Here is a 19,267-nt window from a genome sequence, read left to right as displayed (position 1 = left end):
GCTGGTCTGACGGACCACAAAGGGGCCATAGGGGGCATTTATAATGGTCTCGGGGCCCGGTGTGACGACATAATCCCCTCCGAGAGGCAGAAGCTAAAGGGGGCATCCCATATCAAGCACACTCCACTCACTTCTCTCTGCATTAAACTCAACAAGAGAGAGAGATTAAGACAGGAACACCAGGGCTCAAAGTAAAGGGGGTGTATATTTTTGAGGCCTGGAGTGCAAAACAGATCCACCAATCAGATTCACTTTGTAAAAGGATCAATAAAGTTGTGGATTTTTATGAAAACTTAATGTGGATTTAGGGTCAGTTTGTGCTGACTTGAACACAGAAAACACACATAACGCACATCCTCAGAATAATGTCATGCAGCTGCACACGCACAATGTCCGTCCGATCCCGCGGCTCAAGAGAGGCCCTGCGCTGACAGATATGATCCAACTGTGTTCAGATACATGCAATGAAATCCCTGAGCACAGGAAAGCCATTGTTGCTCAGAGCATGAAGATAATATGTGAAAACATCCCGCATCTGTGTCTCAGGTTTGGGCTGCAGTCTGGATCTCACTTGTCTGGCAAGTTTTCAAACCTGAAACTTTTCATCTTGGTCACATAAAAGAGGAACATTGTTCTTTCATTCTGTCGTCCTTTTATTTTATCTATCGATCTACCTATCTATCTGTTGTTAGTTCATTTGAATATTTGTTTGTGCATTCTATCATAATAAAATTATCTATCTATCTATCTATCTATCTATCTATCTATCTATCTATCTATCTATCTATCTATCTATCTATCTATCTATCTATCTATCTGTCTGTCTGTCTGTCTGTCTGTATCTATCTATCTAACATTCTATTGTACTAGCTATTTATCTAGCTATCTTTCTTTGATCTACAGTGGTGTGAAAAAGTGTTGGCCCCCTTAATGATTTTTAATTTTTTTGCATGTTTGTCACATTTTAATGTTTCAGATCACCAAACAAATTTAAATATTAACCAAAGATAACACAAGTAAACATAACATGCAGTTCCCTTTCGAAGGGAACTCTCACTGCGTCCTCCAGGGGGCACTTTGGGGAACGCTGCAGCGTGACTCGTGTCTGAAGAATACATAGAAAAACTACATGAAATGGCCGGCGACAGCGTATGACGTCACCGTGGCGCGCACGTCGCTGCCGCTGCATCACTACCGGGAGACCATAACATAAAAGGGCGCCAGTGCAACACAATACATCTTCACTGTCTTCAGCTTTCTTTGTCTGAGAGTGCATTGGAAAAGAACGGTAAGAATTCAATTCTTTAACTACTATCATGGCGAGCACTAGCAAATCGTTTAAGAGGTGTGTTGATCCGTGTCCTCGTTATCTGACGCCTGATGACACACATGATCTTTGCGTATTTTGTTTGTGCAAAGAGCACGCACGCGATGTCCTTGAGGGGGAATACGAAGAGCTGTTGGAGGTTATGGACCGTGCCACGGCCAGGCTTGACTTGCCGTGGAAGCGGGCTAGAAGGGTGGCGTCGCGAGGTCGCCTCGGCGAGCGCTATCTTTCAGGCCATAACCTCCCGGCTCCAGTGAGCCTCCCATTCCTTCCCGATCTTCATGTAGAGATCGAGAAGGTCTGGAGGAAGCCGTATTCTTCCCGCGTCCATAGTTCGCCTATGGCTCAGCCTATGGCGAACTATGCGAACATCGAGGGGATGCGCGACCACGGCTATGAGAGGATACCCCCTGTTGAAGAGACGCTAGCTTGCTATCTCTCCACAGGGCAGGCATCATCTCTAAAGGCTCCCTCTTTGCCTTCTCCGGCCCTGCAAGTAACATCTCGGTTGAATGGCAAAGCGTATACAGCAGCTGGTCAGACGGTGGGTGCGTTGCACACCATGGCAGTGCTTCAAGCCTACCAGGCTGATCTGCTGAAAGACCTGGACAAAGGTCAGGGACTTTTCCCTGACCAGGTAGCTGAGCTTCGTCGCACCACAGATCTTCCTCTTCGTGCCACCAAGCAGGTCGCTACCCACATGGGTAGGGCTATGGGGGCTATGGTGGTTACGGAGAGACATCTGTGGGTGAACCTGGCTGACGTCGGGAAGAAAGAGAAGGGCTTTCTTCTCGACGCACCGATTTTGCCCTCTGAGCTTTTCGGTGCCTCCGTCGAGACGGTGGTCGAGAAGTTCAGAGAAGCGAAGACGCGCTCAGCTGCCTTCAAGTCTTTTATTTTTCGAAGGTCCAGGTCTCAGCCCGAACATCACAGGGGTCCTGCTCCGTCTCCTTCTGAGGAACAGAGGCGAGTGCAGAAGGCTAGTGTTGCGTCCCGTGCCCCTCCCCTGCCCGCGGGTAGGTCTAGGAGGCGGCGTGGGCCGAGGGGTGGCAGACAGGACCTGAGTGAAGTGATCCAGGTGAGACAACGTTCTCGCAGGGATCAAAGCAGTACGTAAACCTTCTGCCTTCCCTCTGTCCAGTCTGGCCACCACATTAATTCCCGTTTCCATCGGGACTTCCTGCACACTCCCCGGACCTATGATGTTTTTGACGGTTCTATTAGTATAGAACTCTAAACCATCTAGGCGGCTTCTAGGGAAACCCGCCTTATGGGTGAATACGATCCATTTTTCATTTAATATAAGAAAAAGGAACTTCATACTGTCTCAGGCCTGTGTGTTGTGTTTTTTCTTCTCAGAGAAAAATACGACGAGTCTACGGCGGATGCTCCCCCTCTGATCCTACGGATTATGGTTATGGCAGTGTTCGCCCTCTCCACGCCACAGGCCATGTGGTAAACCACCCTTACAGCGTATGTTAGACATATGACTTATGTCCTCTTCAAGGTAAGCTCCCTAAGTTTCTTTCTTAGGATTGCCCTTGGCATGTTTAACGCTGTCCTTTGCAGGCCTGTTCTGAAGCTTTATGTCCTGATGAGGCAGGAACATAAGTCCACTTGAACTGGGGTCTGTCGATCCCCCTGTTATATGGGTTAGAAGCCTGTCCCTCCTGTTCAGGTTGATTCTCACTCTTCAGGCCCCACGCACGAGTTGGGCTCTCCCCTTTCCGAGGAAAGGGTCCCTAATGAGCGCCCCCTCGGCTGGATGGGCGTTCCTCCCTGGCCTCAGGGTTAGGAGTCTGTCCTCATGACTTACAAGATGTTATTCTGGATCTGTTTTTGTGTGTTGTGTTTATTCCTTAGGAAGGAATACTGATAATTCAACGAAGCACCCCTCCCTCCGGTCGTTTGGTGGTGTTCATCTTCCAACACTTCGATCCAGAAGGGACAGCCTACAGAACAGGTTTCCCCCTTTCAGTAGTTATACATGGGAGTTTTTCCCTTCACCTAGGTAATCGTCTTAAAAATACATTTTAGGATTGCCCTAGCACAGGGGTGCCCAATACGTCGATCGCGATCTACCGGTCGATCGCAAAGGTGGTGTGGGTAGATCGCACGGCATTAATTAGACGTCAAATAAAGTAGACGATCAGCCAATGTAGTCAGCCAATCATCCGTCCTCACTATTAATTTTGTCACTTGATTGACGTACAAGGCAGCCAGTCTGACATCTGTCCTTTTATGACACGAATCACCGCGCATGAACGTGCATACAGCGGTGCCAAGTGGCTGATTCCATTCAGTGCAAGTCATCAGAGTAAAGTAATTACAAAATTACTTAATGTAGTTGTATTGTGCAATATGGGTTCATGTAGTTAAGCAAGCTACACCAACATATAAAGAATTCTCAATATATTCATAAATAAATATATGTTCTTTTAGAGTAGGTAGATCATTTTGACTTCGTCATTTTATAAGTAGCTCACAAGCCGAAAAAGTGTGGGCACCCCTGCCCTAGCATGTTTAACTCTGTTGTAGATAGCCTGCGAACGAGAATCCCCTTCGTGTCCTCTTCTAAGTGAACTACAGGATTCCGCTGGACCCTGTTTAGGTGACCCAGAGGAAACTTCCTCTTTTAGCCTCTGGTTTCCATGGAAACAGAGCTTCTCTAAACTGTTGAGACAGGAGTTCGCTTAAATAGGCGTGCCAGCAGGCCACCCCCCTTTTTACAATATGCCTGAGGGCGGGGGAAGTGCTCGCTGCAGACTCGGAACAACTAAAGGATACTCCCTTTTCTGCGGAAAAGGTTTAAATTGAGCACCACCTGGTGACCACTTTCCAATTTTGGGTTATGATTACAGTTTACTTATGTGAATGCTCCCCTTTCTGCGGAAAGGGTTTTACTAAACTGAGCGTCACTCTGTGACTCATCTCAAGCCACCTCATTCTAGCCTGAGGGCCAGGGTAATGCTTGATGTAGAATATACACCCAGGTTGACAGATGCCTCCCTCTCTGTGGAAAGGGCTTGAGCATCTTTCGGTGTCAAAACACCTCAGAAAGCTGGCAACTTAGGGTTGATTCTCACTCCTCAGGCCTCATTTCACTTCCCTTTCCGAGGAAAGGTTTTACGAAGTGTCAAATCATTAGGATGGTTTTTCCCCCTGGTCTCAGGGCTAGGAAGCTGTCCTTATGATTTAATTCTGGAGCTAACCCAGAATTATATAAGACACCCAGTGCTCCCCTTTCTGAGGAAAGGGTCCTTTACAGCATAAGAACTCACGTTCCTCCCTGTGCGCAGGGTTTTGGAACCGACCTTATAGCTCCCCTGCTGTCTAGGGTTCCCGTCAGAGCACCATCCCAGGACGGAAAGTCTTCCTCCCTTCTTAGGGTTGGAGTCTACCCTGGGTAGACTATTGAGAGTTACTAATCTTCTACAAGGACGTTGGCGTGCCCCCTTTCTCAAGGGTTCACTAAATCAGAGCACCACTCCTTCGTGGCCAAGTTTTCCTCCCTGTGCTTCAGGGTTATGAGCTTGACCTTCATACTTCAGGTTTTTACTCTCCAGCCTTGTATTCTGGATGTATGCTCCCCTCTACGAAGGGTAACAGTGAAAGCATTCGCTCCTGTTGGGTTACACAGCTCCCCTTTGGAAGGGTCCTCTATGAGCGCCAACCCACCTTTGTGAGATTGCCTGACCTTTATTCAGGTCGTGTGGACCGGGCTGTGCATGCTCCCCCTTCTCATTAAGGGTTCCCTGAGAGCAGTGACCCCTTCTGGAGAGCGATCCTCCCTGTGGATCAGGGTTAGGAATTCGCCTCTACTATCGTCCACTATTACAGGATGGTCTCAGCTCCATGGTTATCTCTGTTGACAGATAGCTTGTGAGCTTCTGTCCGGAGTAGGGTGCAGCATGGCAATCCCCTCATCGTGAGGGTTATCCCCTTCTTCCATCTCTTTAGACAGCATGGAGCTGGTAGTGAAACCCCCTGGGAAAACACTCTCCTTAAAACCGATCATTTCGGTAAGTGTCCCACGCTACGCCTGGGCATCTTTCATAAAATCCACAAGAGTGGTAAGTGCACATAAACCTGGGGCACTTCTATAAAATCCACGTGTGTGGTAAGTTCCCACCAAGTTTTGGGTTCTTCCTTAAACCCTTTATAGTATGGGTCACGTTCCCATTTTTGTTGGCCTACAACCCCGGTCCCCTGGTTTCAACTCTTTAGATATCACTGTTGATGTCTACCGACCATCCACTATCAGGGCGTGCCACTACTAGTGGCCCTTTGTTGAACGGACCCAGGACAGGTTTGCTGCCCTCATATGGGAGCCAGTTCCTGAGGGAACTAGGCCCTATGTTGCGGTAGTTCCTTGTTCTGACAAGTCTGAGTTTCCATTGAAATTTAGCCATTTCCCCCAGAAGGAATTACTCTACTTCCAAGCCTAGAGCTGTGCCCTGGGTTCTAAGTGGGTAACAATTCAGGCCTCTGGCCGTGGGGGATAACGTTTTGACAGCCGCCACCACGTCCTAGTAGGGGCAATTCCTCTCAGAATTGTTGCTTAGTGCTCGCTGGCATAGCATGCACTCCCGTCAGCATGGCAGCGTGGGTATATCTGTTCCCCAAAGCGCCCTCTAGAGGACGCAGTGAGAGTTCCCTTCGAAAGGGAAAGTCTCGAGGTTACGTATGTAACCTCAGTTCCCTGAGAACAGGGAACGAGACACTGCGTCCTCTAGACTCTTCGCCATGCTTCGGACGATAAGCTTCAGACTTTGAAGATGTATTGTGTTGCACTGGCGCCCTTTTATGTTATGGTCGCCCGGTAGTGACGCAGTGACTGCATGGCAGAGCTCCAAGACGAAAACCGCTGCTGAGCAAAAAGAACATAAAGGCTCGTCTCAGTTTTGCCAGAACACATCTTGATGATCCCCAAGACTTTTGGGAAAATACTCTGTGGACTGACGAGACAAAAGTTAAACTTTTCGGAAGGTGTGTGTCCCATTACATCTGGTATAAAAGTAACACAGCATTTCAGAAAAAGAACATCATACCAACAGTAAAATATGGTGGTGGTAGTGTGATGGTCTGGGGCTGTTTTGCTTCTTCTGGACCTGGAAGACTTGCTGTGATAAATGGAACCATGAATTCTGCTGTCTACCAAAAAATCCTGAAGGACAATGTCCGGCCATCTGTTCATGACCTCAAGCTGAAGCGAACTTGGGTTCTGCAGCAGGACAATGATCCAAAACACACCAGCAAATCCACCTCTGAATGGCTGAAGAAAAACAAAATGAATACTTTGGAGTGGCCTAGTCATAGTCCTGACCTAAATCCTATTTAGATGCTATGGCATGACCTTAAAAAGACGGTTCATGCTCGAAAACTCTCCAATGTGGCTGAATTACAACAATTCTGCCAAGATGAGTGGGCCAGAATTCCTGCACAGCGCTGTAACAGACTCATTGCAAGTTACCGCAAACGCTTGATTGCAGTTGTTGCTGCTAAGGGTGGCCCAACCAGCTATTAAGTTTAGGGGGCAAACACTTTTCCACACAGGGCCATGTGGGTTTGGATTTTGGTTTCTCTTCATAATAAAAAAACTTCATTCAAAAACTACATGTTGTATTTACTTGTGTTATCTTTGATTAATATTTAAATTAGTTTGATGATCTGAAACATTAAAGTGTGACAAACATGCATAAAAAATAAAAAATCAGGAAGGGGGGCAACACTTTTTCACACCACTGTATCTATCTATCATCTATTGTTCTATCATTCTATCGCACTAGCTATTTATCTAGCTATCTTTCTTTCATCTATCATCGATATATCTATCTATATCTATCTGTCTATCTAGCGTTCTATCGTTCTGTCTATTGTTTTATATATCGTTCTATTGTTTTATCTATGTATCTGTCTATCGTTCTGTCGTTCTATCATCGTTTTATATATATATATATATATATCCCTTTTTTGAGCAGAACTTGCATTTTGTGATGTCACTTACCGTAAATACAATGCTATAAATACATTTATTTATTTATTTTTATTTTTTGTTAAAAAAGTTTTATGGAAATATGATTGGTTGCTGTTGGTGGTTCTGGTTTGTTCAGGGCAGAAGTGATTAGGCAGAGGTTTGTATTGTGTGTGGAGTAGGTCGGTTATGGAGGGGCGGGGGCCTCATAGCTGGATAAAGCCCTGGAAAATCCCTCTGTTAGAGAAGCTGATGGTGAATTAGGATTGCTGATCTCATGTGTTTCACTCCCTCACTTACACACACACTCATACACATGCATGCTGAACAAAACAAAATGCTGGCTGGCACTGTGTGGATGTTCTTCATTGTTTTAGTGCATGTGTGTGGTATTATGCTATGTATGATTTATGCTTGCATATTCTAGCATGAATGTGCAACACAACATATTGTACAGTGTTACAAAGCTGCCACACGGATGTGTGTCTATATCGTCCTCACAACTGGAGAATTGCAGAGATTAGTTACGATTTTTTTAATGAAAGATCAAAAAGATAAACAATGCAGAATTATTTTCACAGCCGTCTTTGCTCATATTTACCAAGGGTGCTAATATTAATGGAGGGCACTGTGCATGTGCAAACTTGAATGTGTGTGTGCAATGATAATTTAAATTGATACGAATAAGGGCTGATATGAGAATATCACCACTGAATATTGTGCATTAGCATTAACATGCTTTCTGTAAAAAAACGGAAAGAAAACAATTGAATATTAAAGTTTATTAAATCCTGCTACAATTACAAGTTGAAATGTGGATCAGAGTAACTTGTCGCATAACAATTCTAAATGTGAGACAACATTTTTGTGTTGTGCAAGGAAGTGAAAAGCAGAAGTTACTGTTTATGTGCAGCTGTGCTTGCACTCCTATTTGATATCATTTACACAATCTTATAGTTTGATATGACTTACAGAGAGTTTAAGAATCCCATTATTCATAAATCTGAAAGTCAAACTTTTGCTCCAAATTAAAACCAGACAAAAAGAAAGTACACAATTATATTTCTTGCTACATAATAAATAATTCAACAAAAATTACATTACCAACAAACACAGAGACATATATAACACTTCAAAAGCTGTGAAACAATGAAACTCAGACTGAAATTCTGCAGTTATTTGCTTAACAGTAGATTTAGAAAAACGTATGTAATATTATTTAATCATAATAGCAAGCTTAAACCACATAGGCAAATGTTTGGCACTTTTATAACTACCCATGTGCAAGCTGAGAGTTTTGTATAAAATGAATCAGACATCTTAAGACAGTATTACCTAGTACTGCTTCTGATCCACAACAGAACATTCTAGTATTAAAACATTTTTATAGAATATTTACTGACTTTTATGGAAATAACAGATGTTAAGGTATTAACCCTCTAAAGCCTACTGTATCATATTTGATATGCAAATTTCCAAGGTTTCTAAATTATCAACATGATCAAAATTTTAAACCTGTTGAAAAACCTGTTATACACAAACTCTTAAATGTTTTTGAAAAATATTCTGTCTAAAGATTCAACAATCGGTTCATCTTAAAGGGAACCCCAGGACTTGTATGGCCAAATATAACATAAATAATGCCTCTTACTGAAATATAGTAGAAAACCCTTTAAAGATTTACGTTATTTTAAAAATCCACATCGTTTTACACAAATTTTGGACTATAAAGGCTGCCATTATTTCAATGACGTGAAATGGTTGCACTTGGTGCACTACTGGCTCAACCTGTTGGTATTTTTACCACAACACCACTCTGAAAATAAAATACTGATATGATGACCACAGCTACTGGAAGAGCTTACAGGTGGCATTGGATATAAGCGTAGGCTTAAACCAAATGCCGTACTATCGATTTTCCACACAAGGAGTCTAAATGTCCCTGGGTTTTAAGTTAAATCCATTCTGAGAAACTCCTTCAGTACCTACGGTGTCATGACAAGCGTCGGCATGTTTACATCCTCCCAAGATGGTATCTACTGTAGCATTTCTTGTCTCTGCCATTTGTAAGCTCTTTCAGTAGCTGTGGTCTAATAAAAGCCTCAAAGGCATCAGGGCTAAAGTGGAGAGAACAAAGACGCAGGTCTTTAAGAAGTTTTATTTGTCCCATGCTTTTCTCCTCTTCTTATTGCTAGGAAAAGCAGTGAAGACTTATATCACTTCTCTTGTTGCCCTTCAACTGAAAATTACAACCAAAACCTGCACAATGTGGTCATTGTATCAGTATTTTATTTTCTGAGTTGTGTTGTGGTAAAAATAGCAACAGGTAGCGCCAGTAGCACACTGAGTGCAACCATTTTACATCATTAAAATAATGGCACCCCCCTCATTGTCCAAAATATGTATAAATATGTGAATTTTTAAAATAACGTAAATTACTACATATTATAGTAAGAAACATAATTTATGTTATATTAAGCCATACAAGTCTTAACACCCAGGGCCCCATTTAAAACAAAAAAGTCAATAATTCTTAAAGGGGTCATCGGATGCAAAACTAACTTTTACATGTTTGAACATTAATGTGTGTTGGCAGTTTGTGTACACAACCAACCTACAATGATAAAAATCCACCCAGTGGTATTTTTTTAATCTTTAAAAGTTATATCTACTTTTTAAAATTAGGTCATTCTCAGAAACACAGTTGATTGACATAAGCCTCTTACCTTAGACCCGCCCTCAACGAGCTCAAACTGTCCGAATACGACCACCATTGTGTGACTCAGGTGTAGAGGAAGACTCTAATTGAGCGATTGAGGTGTTCTGTTGTTGGATGTAATAATGAACATAGCAGTCGTCATTTACTCCCGAAATCTGAGCCGCTTAAGAGGGCAGAGGATAACGTTACTTTTGTTTTTAAAAGGAAAGCGCCGATCCCGATCAACATATGCCATTATGTTCGTGTGAAGCGTTCCTGATGCAGCTTCTCCCACAGCAGAAGTGAGTATAAGGGTTTTTTATGCATCTTTGCAAATGGCCTTTCTTAATAATATGCTTGTTGGCAAGTTTCGCCGACAAACACGGCTACATGCGGCTAAAGTAAACATTACGGCTCGTAATCCCACAGTAGAGAGGGGCGGGGCGAGCAGAGCTCATTTGCATTTAAAGGAACATGCAATAAAATGAGTTTATTTTTTGCAGAGCTGATTTGACAAGGTAAAAGGCTGTTTTTTTTACACTACTATTGAGAATTTTTAACCAAAGTATATTATAGACTTTTCATTAAGACCCTAAGGAATCATATGAACTTGTGGAAAATGGGCATCCGATGACCCCTTTAAGCTTCTTCTTGCATGGCTCAATTCATGTAAGCATGGTTGTGAAGAAGTTACACAAGATTTGTTCTGTTCATGTTTGATAAATAAGAGCCATTGATTGGTTGTTGGTTTACTAAATGTAAAAACCTGCATTCTTAAAGAGCTGAACACAAGCTTAGCTGTGCTCCAATTTGTTGCTTTGTTTGTTTCTCATGGCACTCTGTGTGACAGTGGACAGGGATGATCGAGACACGCTGGCCGTCTCCACAATTTCAATGTCCTTACAGGTCAAACAAGCCACCAGCTTCTGTCTGGTTGCACTGGGGGCAAAAATGAACTCATGAGACACTCCAGCCAGGACTGCACCTAATATCGGACCAATCCAGTAGACCTGAAAACAAGAGAAAGCATTAAAAACTGGTAAAAAAAAAAAAAACTTTCCAAAAGAGGAGAAAAAAAAGCTTTTTTAGAAACTTATTTATTGTAAACTCCAATTTAATGCTGGTGTAATATATCACAAAGCTTATTTTCATAAATTTACATAAAATAACTTTAAAAAATGTGAGTCTGTGAAAAAGGTCCATAAACAAGTAATTAATTACCTACATATAAAAGTCTTTTTTTGTTTTTGTCTTTTTATTCTAGATTTGATTAGTCAACAGAGCAGTATAAAATAGTTTAGCTCAACTTACCCAGTGATGTTCCCAGTATCCAAGTATTATAGCAGGACCAAGGGAGCGAGCTGGGTTCAGGCTGGCACCAGAAAATCTCCCCTAAAATAACACACATGTACATTAAATATGTGTATATACATGCAGAAGGAGGATAGACTAATGCTATAACTATTCACAAAAATTCTGCATTCTTTTGATAAAAAATACAGTATATTGTGAAATATTTTTTGTAATTTAAAATAACTGTTTTCTATTTGAATATATGTTAAAGTGTAATTTATTTCTGTGATGCAAAGTTGAATTTTCAGCATCATTACTCCAGTCTTCAATGTTACCTGATCCTTCAGAAATCATAATAATATGATGATTTGATGCTCAAGAAATGTTTCTGATTATCAACAATGATAACAGCTGTGCTGTTTCATATGTTTTTGTAAACCTTATGCATTGTTTTCTTCAGGATTCTTTGATTCTTACTCGAAATATAATTATTTTGGACAATATAAATATCTTCACTGTAATTTTTGATGAATTTAATGTATCCTTGCTTACTTTTGACTGGTAGTTTAGTAATAATCTTATTTGCTTATTTAAAGGAAAGAGTTTGATCCTCATATTATGCAAAAATAACAGTCATAATACATTTTTACATTTCTATTAGTCCAAAATCAAGCCTCCAGGTCACACAGACACACCTCCAGAGCACACATTTGCACACACTTACAGCGATAAAGATGGCAGTGGTCACAGCAAACCCAATGGCTAAATTCCCTGGTTCATTTGTTTCTCTCCTGCGCTGATCTTCCACAGAAAATACAGTGAAACCCAGGAGAAACGTGGCAAGCATCTCCATCCCCAGAGCTTGACCTGCGTTCATTTCCACTGGGACCTTCAGAGAAGGAATTAAAAAGGAATTTTTATCATTGATTGATTGATTGATTGATTGGTTGATTGAATGATTGATTGATTGATTGAATGACTGATGTTAAAACTGAGTGTCATCTCTGTATCTCTATGGACTGGAAAATAAGAGCTCTACAGAGCATAATTCTCAACACAAACCTGTATCCATTCATCAAATCAATTGGTCCTAAAATAACATACTTGTCTAACAAACAGTTCTAATTCTTTCAATGCCTTAATTATTGACCCTGTAAATATAGGCTTATATATAGACAATAGGAATAGGATAGTTTATTATTTTTTAAAATAAAGTTAGCTTTTTTTGTATCATATTTGATTAATTGGGCTTTTGTGCCCCATATATCAAGATCTAGGAGAATATGAAGCTCATACTTGAGGAGGAAAAAAACAACCTACAGTGAGGGGGGGGGGTTATTTGATCCCCTGATTTTGTACATTTGCCCACTGACAAAGAATGATCAGTTTATATTTTAATGGTAGGTTTATTTGAACAGTGAGAAACAGAATAACAACAAAGAACTCCAGAAAAACGCATTTTAAAAAAGTTATACATTGATTTGCATTTAATGAGTGAAATAAGTATTTGACCCCTTCGCAAAACATGACTTAGTACTTGGTGGCAAAACCCTTGTTGGCAGTCACAGAGGGCAGATGTTTCTTGTAGTTGGCCACCAGGTTTGCACACATCTCAAAAAGCGATTTTGTCCCAATCCTCTTTGCAGATCCTCTCCAAGTCATTAAGGTTTCGAGGCTGACGTTTGGCAACTCGAACCTTCAGTTCCCTGCACAGATTTTCAATGGGATTAAGGTCTGGAGACTGGCGACCTTAATGCGCTTCTTCTTGAGCCACTCTTTTGTTGCCTTGGCCATGTGTTTTGGGTCATTGTCATGCTGGAATACCCATCCACGACCCATTTTCAATGCCCTGGCCCTGATGGTACATGGCTCCGTCCATCGTCCCTTTGATGCGGTGCAGTTGTCCTGTCCTCTTAGCGGAAAAACACCCCCAAAGCGTAATGTTTCCACCTCCATGTTTGACAGTGGTGATGTGATGGTGTTCTTGGGGTCATAGGCAGCATTCAAACACGGCGAGCTGAGTTGATGCCAAAGAGCTTGATTTTGGTCTCATCTGACCACAACGCTGATTCTTCACCTCCACAAAGTGAGCTCTTGCATGGAGTCCCAGACTGAGGGAGACTGACAGTTATTTTGTATTTCTTCCATTTGCGAATAATCACACAAACTGTTGTCACCTTCTCACCAAGCTGCTTGGCGATGGTCTTGTAGCCCATTCCAGCCTTGTGTAGGTCTACAATCTTGTCCCTGACATCATTGGACAGCTCTTTGGTCTTGGCCATGGTGGAGAGTTTGGAATCTGGTTGATTGATTGCTTCTGTGGATAGGTGTCTTTTATACAGGTAACAAGCTGAGATTAAGAGCACTCCCTTTGAGAGACTGCTCCTAATCTCAGCTTGTTACCTGTTTAAAAGACACCTGGCAGCCAGAAATATTGCTGATTGATAGGGGATCGAATACTTATTTCACTCGTTTAAATGCAAATCAATTTATAACTTTTTTGAAATGTGTTTTTCTGGATTTTTTTAGTTGTCTCTTACTGTAAACCTACCATTAAAATTATAGACTGATCATTTCTTTGTCAGTGCACAAACGTACAAAATCGGTAAGGGATCAAATCAATTTTCTTTCCCTCATTGTACACCTAGGATGGCTTGAGGGTGTGTAAATCCCTTGGGTGAACTATCCCTTTAAAATCAGTGAGAAATGTCAGGCTGAAAAAATCCTGACCCTAAAATCTGACAGAAGGATATAAATGTAGTTCCAGGACCAATGAGTATGTTGAACTGAACATGTGGTGAAAACCTCTTAACCTTGTTGATGTAGTTCTGTGCCATGGACTTCAGGGGCAGTGAGAGGTACATAATGCCAGCTGCGAGGATCCCACCCAAACATTGAGCAACCAGATACACCACAGCCCTCAACACATCCACCTTACGCGTGGCCAAGAGAGCCACAGTCACCGCAGGATTCACCTAACAACAACAAAACACCATAAATTACACTTTAAACTTACCGTCACACATATGTGACCCTGGACCACAAAACCAGTCAATTTTTCAAAATTGAGAGTTAGATATCATCTGAAAGCTGAATAAATAAACTTTCCATTGATGTATTTTGGCTGAGATACAACTATTTGAAAATCTGGTGCAAAAGACTCAAAATACTGAGAAAATTGCCTTTAAAGTTGTCCAAATGAAGTTCTTAGCAATGCATATTACTAAAGTTTTGATATATTTACGGTAGGAAATTTACAAAAATATCTTCATGGAACATGATCTTTACGTAATATCCTAATGATTTTTTGGCAAAGAAAGAAGAAAGAAAAATCTGTAATTTTGACCCGTACAGTGTATTTTTGGCTGTTGCTACAAACAAATCCGTGCTACTTAAGACTGATTTTGTGGTCCAGGGTCACATAGTTTTACTTGCTCATTCATTCTGATGCATTTTCAGTAATCAATTCTAAACAACAATTGCATTTATTATTTTTGCAGATGCTTTTATTCAAAGAGACAAATTATGCATTTAAGGAATTTTTAGACGATTTTGTCTTTGCTGGGAATTAATACCATGACCATTGTTAATACCATGATTTATAGAGAAATAAATAAATCACATTTCTTTACCTGAGCCCCACTGATTTCACCAAAGCAATATCCCAGAACCACGGTTGCCATACCAGCAGCCAGTGCGGGGTAAATGGGCCCCGGGGAGACCCCGTCTGGCCCCGGCACTAAAGAGCCCAACACAGCAGATACAAAGACCAGAGAACCAAGAGTCTCTGCCAGAATCCCCTGCCAAAACTGACGGCTCCTCAGCTCCTGGTGCGACAGAAAAGATGAACAGCCATAAGAACGGAAACAACTGACAATAAACCTGTGATTAATTCACTGCTTCAAGTCAATAGCCAGCAAACAATTCAAAGTCATTTACATGAATAATACATAAATACCCATATTTACGTACTTGTGTTTTTCTCATTTGACAAGGCAAATTTTTTTTTGCAAAATAAACAATCAATCATTACCTAAGATAAAGTTAGGCTAATATACAATTAGGGGTAGGCGATATTCTGGTAACATTAGACACGATTAACCGGTAGAAATTTGTCAACCAGTAGAGATTGTAGACATTGCTGTGCTACAAGGTCACGAAAAATAGTTGTCTGTATGCGTTTTTAAAAAGTATTGGAGTATTGAACCAAGTTGTTTTTGCTGCTTTATAGGCCTTGAATTGTGAAATACACACACTTGTATGTGTCAAAATGCCAGTCTTTGCAAGTATCTTCATAAACACAGTAATTTAGGTCTGTTTGAAAGCAAACAGCTGAGAAAGAAAACACGTATAACAGTATATTGGATCCGGGCAGCTCTTAAAGTGATAGCAGTGATTTGCCATCCAAGATGTTCATGTTTTTTTTTTCTTCTCTCCATATAGTGGACTTCTATGGTGCCCCCAAGTTTGAACTTGCTTCAAAGGGCGTTAAACGATCCCAGTCGAAGAAGAAGGGTCTTATCTAGTGAAACATTAATTTTTGAAACAAACTACTATTTATGTACTTTCTAATCCAAACGCTTGTCTTTGTCTGCGTGAACTCTGTTTTTTCTGGATCAAAACAGTTAGGGTATGTCGAAAAACTCCCTACGCATGCTCATCACAGAGCCGAGACAAGACGAGCATTTGAGGTTAAAAAGCATATTATTTGTCAATTTGTTTCGAAAATGACCCTTCTTCCTCGGCTGGGATCGTGTAACGCCATTTGAAGCTGCATTTAAACTGCATTTTGGAAGTTCAAACTTGGGGGCACCATAGAAGTCCACTATATGGAAAGAAATCTAGAAATGTTTTCCTCACGAAACATAATTTCTTATTCACCAAAGAAAGAAAGAAAAAACCATCCTGGATGACAAGGGGGTGAGTAAATTATCTGTAAATTTTTGTTCTGAAAGTGAACTACTTCTTTAATAAGAAAACATATATATATATATATATATATATATATATATATATATATTTTATTTACACAGTGAAAAATATGCAGTGTTTTTATACATTTAAGTCCTTTATACAATGTATGTAGTATTTCTTGTTTATTAGTTCTACTGTAGTTTTCGCTCTATTGGTTGTAATTAGTTTCTTATTTTTATTTAATCACTGAATGTTTACTTGTTTTCAGTAAGATTTCTTTTACTTGTCTTTTCTGATATTGACACTGGTGACAAGACACTCATTAAAAGCAAAAATAACTATATTGTGATATATATCGTTACCATTAAAAAAAAAAATACTCATATTGTGATATACGATTTTGGCCATATTTGCCCACCCCCATGTACAATGACAATATCTCAATGCAAACTATTTTTGAATTAACAAAACTTTCAAATTCTAATAAATTCTAATGAATGAAGTAAATGAATGAGACATTAATAACATAAATAAGTTGTCAAGTCTAATTTAATTGTATAGTGTTTATCACAATACATATTGTTTTAAAATCAGCTTCACAGAAAATACAAACAATAAATATATTATTACAATAAACTGTTTATAGTAAATGGTTTAACTCTTTATATTGTTTATACACTGCTGTTCAAAATCAGGGATCAGTTAGATTTTTAATGCTTTTAAAGGAGACTTTTCTGCTCATCAAAGCTGTGTTTATTTGATTAAAAATACAGAAAAAAACTGAAATATTATGAAATCTTAATGCAATTTAAAATAGTGGTTTTCTGCTTTAATATACTCTAAAATATAATTTATTCCTGTGACGCAAAACTGAATTTTCAGCATCATTACTCCAGTCTTCAGTGTCACACGATGCTTCAGAAATCATTCTAATATGCTGATTTATGATCAGTGTTGGAAACAGTTGTGCTGCTTCATTTTTTTCAGGATTCTTTGATAAATTAAACATTAAAAAGAACAGCATTTATTTAAAATATAAATATTTTGCAACAATAAACATCTTAATAAACAAAACATACGTTTGGGGTCAGTATTTTTTTTCTTTCTCTCTTTGAAAGAAATTAATACTTTCATTCAGCAAGGATGTGATCAGATTTTAGCCATTAATATGTTTTTAAGATACTGAAAAAAAAACACAAATAGCAGGGCATGTCAAAACTTCTTCAGGGCCCCAAAACCCCCTCAGACCCCAGAGGGTTAAATTGATAAAAAGTGATAGTAAAGACTTATATTGTTAGAAAAGATTTTTATTTTACATAAATGCTGTTCTTTTTAACTTTTTATTCATCAAAGAATCCTGAAAAAAGTATCACACAGGTTTCAAAAAAATATTAAGCAGCACAGCTGTTTCCAACATTGATAATAAAAGTAATAAATCAGTATATTAGAATGATTTCTGAAGGATCATATGACACTGAAGACTGGAGTAATAGCTGATGAAAATTCAGCTTTGCATCACAGAAATAAATTATATTTGGAAGTATATTAGAATAAAAATAAAAAATGTTGAACTGCAACAATATTTAAGATTTTTTCTGTATTTTTGATCAAATAAATAAAACTTTGATGTGCATAAGAGACTTAATTGAAAAACTTTATTTGATCCCAAACTTGTTTTTTAATGTATTAATATTATTTATTTAATTTTTTGTCATTTGCATTATATTATATAATCTTACATTTGCATTTAACAGAATGGACGATAATGCAGTTTACATTTTCCGATGATACAAGCCAAAAAAATGAAAGTCGCTGAAAATCGCCATAAAATCCATTTTGGTCAAATGTGGAAAGACATTAAACACCAAAACTTTTTATCTGGCATTTAATCATAAGTTCACCCTAAAACCTGATCATTCACACAAACCGGATCCACTTCAAATTGAACACAAATCAAAACTGAATCTCTAGAGATTAAAACCTTGCCAATCAATGACAGTTATATTTGTCCTTACCTCTTTTATTGCCATTCCAGGTGTGATGTTTTATAGTCCGTCTGTGTGTGCTGATGTTGCTGTGTGTTTGAAGACATGAGCTGGACTGAAGGGTGTCTTCTGTCAGAAAGAGCCTAATTAATTCCAGTGGAGGAGACTACAGGAGGCCCGGCACAAAGGGATCACCGCCTCCCCCGTCCCGCTACACACTTAGCCCTGCTCACACGCTGACAAACCTCACCACAGCGTGATCACAAACATCAATTGGACACATGAAGCTTTAATTCACTATAACAACCACCACCCTTGGCAGCAGTCGCTAGATGCAACAGGTCGCTCGCTGCTTGATCGAGAGCAACCTAAAACCGTGAGACCGATAAGACGCATTGAGGTTTTCTAGTTTGTTATAATGTGCCGCTGTTGGGTTTCAATGCCAACATCCTTCAATTATAAACCAATGCAAACACTAAGTGCACACATATATTATTCACCGTTTCTCTCCTTTCATCATCCTGCTTGTGAAGTGCCGTGATCATCGCCATGGCGACAGCCTGATTCAGTTGCCATGACACCTATTATGATGCTAGACGGCTCTTTAAAGTGGCCTGTTTCAGATGAGCTAAACATGCAATCAGGACCTTCTGTTGGCCTTTAGACTGAGAGGTATTATAGTTCAGTTTAATCGAATTCATCAGATCAGATGAGGCTTAGTATCTTATACCAGGCACACAAGAAACATTGAGTTAAAGAGTTCACCTAAAATGATTACTCAACCCTCATGTCATTCCAAACCTGTGAGACCTTTGTTCATCTTTAGAAGACAAACAAGATATTTTCAATTTAATCCTTGAGCTTTCTGACCCTAGACTATGCAATGGTACTACCACATTCAAGACCCAGAAAGGAGCCAAGAACATTGACAAAATAGTACTTGTGATGCAGAGGAGAAGAATTGTTGAATAAAGTTGTTATTTTAGTGTTTTGGCGCAACAGAAAGTATTCTCTTAAGGGGAGACACCGCAGGCAAAAATGCTGTTTTTTCATGCACCTGTCAAGTTTGAGATTTT

At 39.9% G+C, this 19,267-nt stretch overlaps 1 protein-coding gene across 1 annotated transcript; it reads right to left on the bottom strand.

Annotated features, from left to right (window-relative positions):
• Window positions 1–8,068: 8,068 nt before the first annotated feature.
• Window positions 8,069–18,236, bottom strand: LOC141291099 (aquaporin-4). The gene is made up of 6 exons (XM_073823270.1): window positions 18,222–18,236; window positions 14,925–15,119; window positions 14,106–14,267; window positions 12,017–12,181; window positions 11,311–11,391; window positions 8,069–11,009 (listed from the first exon to the last, which is right to left on the bottom strand). Exons 1-6 carry the CDS (start codon window positions 18,234–18,236, stop codon window positions 10,794–10,796), a joined length of 834 nt encoding a protein of 277 aa, XP_073679371.1. The 3' UTR covers window positions 8,069–10,793.
• Window positions 18,237–19,267: the final 1,031 nt, after the last annotated feature.

This window comes from Garra rufa, chromosome 18 (genome assembly GCF_049309525.1).
Source record: "Garra rufa chromosome 18, GarRuf1.0, whole genome shotgun sequence".
In the NCBI taxonomy this organism is placed as follows: Eukaryota; Metazoa; Chordata; class Actinopteri; order Cypriniformes; family Cyprinidae; genus Garra; species Garra rufa.
This window is presented reverse-complemented; position numbering and strand designations above follow the sequence as displayed.